The 3,043-nt window shown below is 51.6% G+C and overlaps 1 protein-coding gene across 1 annotated transcript; it reads right to left on the bottom strand.

Moving 5' to 3' along the window:
• Positions 1 to 725: 725 nt before the first annotated feature.
• Positions 726 to 2,308, bottom strand: LOC142761146 (uncharacterized). Its single transcript, XM_075864342.1, has 2 exons — positions 1,573 to 2,308; positions 726 to 1,457 (listed from the first exon to the last, which is right to left on the bottom strand). The coding sequence occupies exons 1-2, from the start codon at positions 1,671 to 1,673 to the stop codon at positions 794 to 796; spliced, it is 765 nt and encodes a 254-aa protein (XP_075720457.1). The 5' UTR covers positions 1,674 to 2,308; the 3' UTR covers positions 726 to 793.
• Positions 2,309 to 3,043: the final 735 nt, after the last annotated feature.

Raw genomic sequence — 3,043 nt, 5'->3', positions numbered from 1 at the left:
TTAATGATGCAAACTTTGATGCTGACTATATCATAACACACGCAGACACCACTGACAATGTCCCGGTGATTCCTCTCGGCCGATCTGTCTCCTCCGGCCTTCGAGTTCGTGATACTTTGGCGGCATATTTTGAGTGCCCATCTGGACCAGCACCGTGGGGGGCTGATGACCTGTGAAGGGGTGAATGTTCTTTTGACGCTTCACTACCGACCTGAGATGTGGGCATTTTTTGTTTTGTTTCTTTTGTGTGTTGGGGTTGGGGTAGGGACTCGCAAAACATGAGGACCCTTGACGCGGGTTGCGAGCTTATATCTCTCTGGGTTTGAGCAGGACTTTACACAGTTGCCGACTTACTTTGCCCATATATCCTGTTGTGCGGACTGCAGTTAGGGAAGTCCAATTGCAAGTGTACTTATTTTGCTTCAGGGCCCATGGCAGGACCTAAACTTTGGAATCCCTTTCAAGCCATGTCAAACCACGAGAGATTAACTAAAACCTCATATCACATGTCCATGCATTGGTCCAAAAGGCCAGAAGTGTGTGAGAGTGTAGGCTAAGGAAATGTGTGCCAAACCTTCTGTTGGCTGGTCGAAAAGAATACTAAAACGAAATCAAACCATGAACTTGTTTTTTTTTATTTAGGGATTTGGACCAATCCCAATTTTTGGGGTAAAATAAATACACACCAACGTGGTGTAACGAAATCCAGACTAAAAACAGGATCACACAATATACGTGGCCAGGCCTGCACCACACACAACAGTGCCGTCCAGAAATATTGGCACCAACACACTCAGAGGTGTTGGTATAGTTGGGCTGGGGAGGCATATGCCTGCATTTCAGCACCACTATGCTGGACCTGGAGCTGGGTAGGTTGTTCCTGGCCAGCATAGTGGTGCTGATGTGGTGGCTGGAATGTGGGCCCCGCGAAGTGGGGAGCCATAGGGCGCATGTATGGATGCGGACGGGCCATCTGGGGAACAGGGTGAAATTGGCCAGGCACCTGGGCCGTGGGTGGCGGCATGTAAGTATTTCGCCACTGCTCGATTGCCGTGAAACACGGATGGGGATTGTGTGGCGGTCTGCAAGCGTCGATCAATGTGACGATCGACGCCTGCAGACGGCCCATAAGGTCCATCGGCACCAGGCGTAGGAGGGGCACAATGCTGCGGCCAAAGGCATCATTGCCATCCTCCTCTGCGGCTCGCCTCAAATACTCGAGTACCCGCGTATCCACCTGGGCAGATGTGGAGGGCTGTGGGGCACGAACACGCCGACTGCGGGCTCGCACGGGCCGCTCCTGGGCTGGAGAGCCAACCGGCCGTTCGGACTGGCCTGGTGCGGGCTCCTGGGGTGTCGGCTCGGGGCTGGGTGGCAGGATATTGGGAGCAGGGGCTTCGGCCACAGACTCCCCCACGTCAGTCTCCTCTGCTGTATCCTCCAAATTGTCGGTGGTTCTACAAGGAGGCAAAAAATTATGAGTACAAAATCTAACAATGCCCACAACAACACGTTGACAGACAGGACCTGGCCAAACACACAGTACACTCATGCAACGACATAAATGCTTACGTGCGCATATCCATGATGTCCTTCAGGAACATCAGCTGTTTCGTATAAATGTAGGGCCGTTTGCGAGATGCCCCATCTCCGCTGCGTCCCTTGTCACCCATCTCTCGCCTGAATTGATCACGGCAGCTCCGCCACCGTGTCTTGATATCTTGGACTGGTGTATGTAACAAAAACAAAACACGCCATCAGAACTATCACCTCTCACTACAAAATGAAGGGCCCTGCAATGGCAATGCGGTGGGACGTGGGGAAGCACCTGCTCCACCAAAGTTTCTCGTGCTCATGTGCGCAATACACATACAGGGCCCAGGTTTTCTATAGGCATGACAGGCATTGACAGAAAATGCCAGGTACTCACCCAACCGAGTGCGGTCACGGGTTCGGCCTGTCTCCCACTCTTGCCCAAAGAGGTTTTTGGCCACCAACTCCCATGCGTCCTCCTTCACCGTCCTGTTGTGATACTCCTCACATCTGTTATCCCATATCGCTGGATGCTCCTGGATAAAAAGTATGAGGCGCTCCACATCCATCCCGCGCGGCATGGCTGTAGTATGTGGCTGTGAGAAACACTCCAAAATATCCCCAGACAACTCTGCTGGCACTGGCTAGTCTTGCCCCCTCGCACTTGAAAGGCAGGCACTTCCTGGTTTGGAGAAGCTTTGTGTAGCTTTATAGACTAATTAGAATGGACATAACAGCTCTTGCGTGTTTTTCGCGCATGCAACGCAGGACCGTCCGTGTGGCATGCGTTGTTTTCACGCACCCATTGAAGTCAATGGGTGCGTGTTGCGTGAAAAACGCAAGAATATAGAACATGTCGTGAGTTTTACGCAACGCACTCACGCAGCGCAAAATACACGCATCGTCTAAACAGCCCCATAGACTATTATAGGTGCGTACGACACGCGTGAAAAGCACGCGCGTCGCACGCGCGTATAATACGCTCGTGTAAACGAGGCCTAAGGCCTCATTTACACGAGCGTATTATACGCGCGTGCGACGCGCGTGCTTTTCACGCGTGTCGTACGCACCTATAATAGTCTATGGGGCTGTTTAGACGATGCGTGAATTTTGCGCAGCGTGAGTGCGTTGCGTAAAACTCACGACATGTTCTATATTCTTGCGTTTTTCACGCAACACGCACCCATTGACTTCAATGGGTGCGTGAAAACAACGCATGCCACACTGACGGTCCTGCGTTGCATGCGCGAAAATCACGCAAGAGCTGTCAAAAGGATGAATGTAAACAGAAAAGCACCACGTGCTTTTCTGGTTACAAACATCCAAACGGAGTGTCAAATTAGAGATGAGCGCACCGAACTTCACCGGGTTCGGCCGAACTCGTTTTAACCGAACCCGGCAAAAAATGTTCGGGTACGCGACGTCAGGAGACAGTCACTGCCCACGGTGCTGAAAGACTTAAACTGTTTCAGCACCATGGACAGTGACTTTCGATCACAATATACATATA

This window comes from Rhinoderma darwinii, chromosome 4, assembly GCF_050947455.1.
Source record: "Rhinoderma darwinii isolate aRhiDar2 chromosome 4, aRhiDar2.hap1, whole genome shotgun sequence".
NCBI lineage: Eukaryota > Metazoa > Chordata > Amphibia > Anura > Rhinodermatidae > Rhinoderma > Rhinoderma darwinii.
Note: the sequence above shows the minus strand (reverse complement) of the source record. Positions and strands in the feature narration are given on the sequence as shown.

What these genes read in the sequence shown, in the direction of transcription:
- LOC142761146 (XM_075864342.1), bottom strand. Translation starts at nt 1,673, where the DNA reads ATGGGTGACAAGGGACGCAGCGGAGATGGGGCATCTCGCAAACGGCCC. An exon ending in GACATCATGGATATGCGCAC is followed by an intron (nt 1,458 to 1,572) that starts GTAAGCATTTAT and finishes GCCTCCTTGTAG; the next exon opens with AACCACCGACAATTTGGAGG.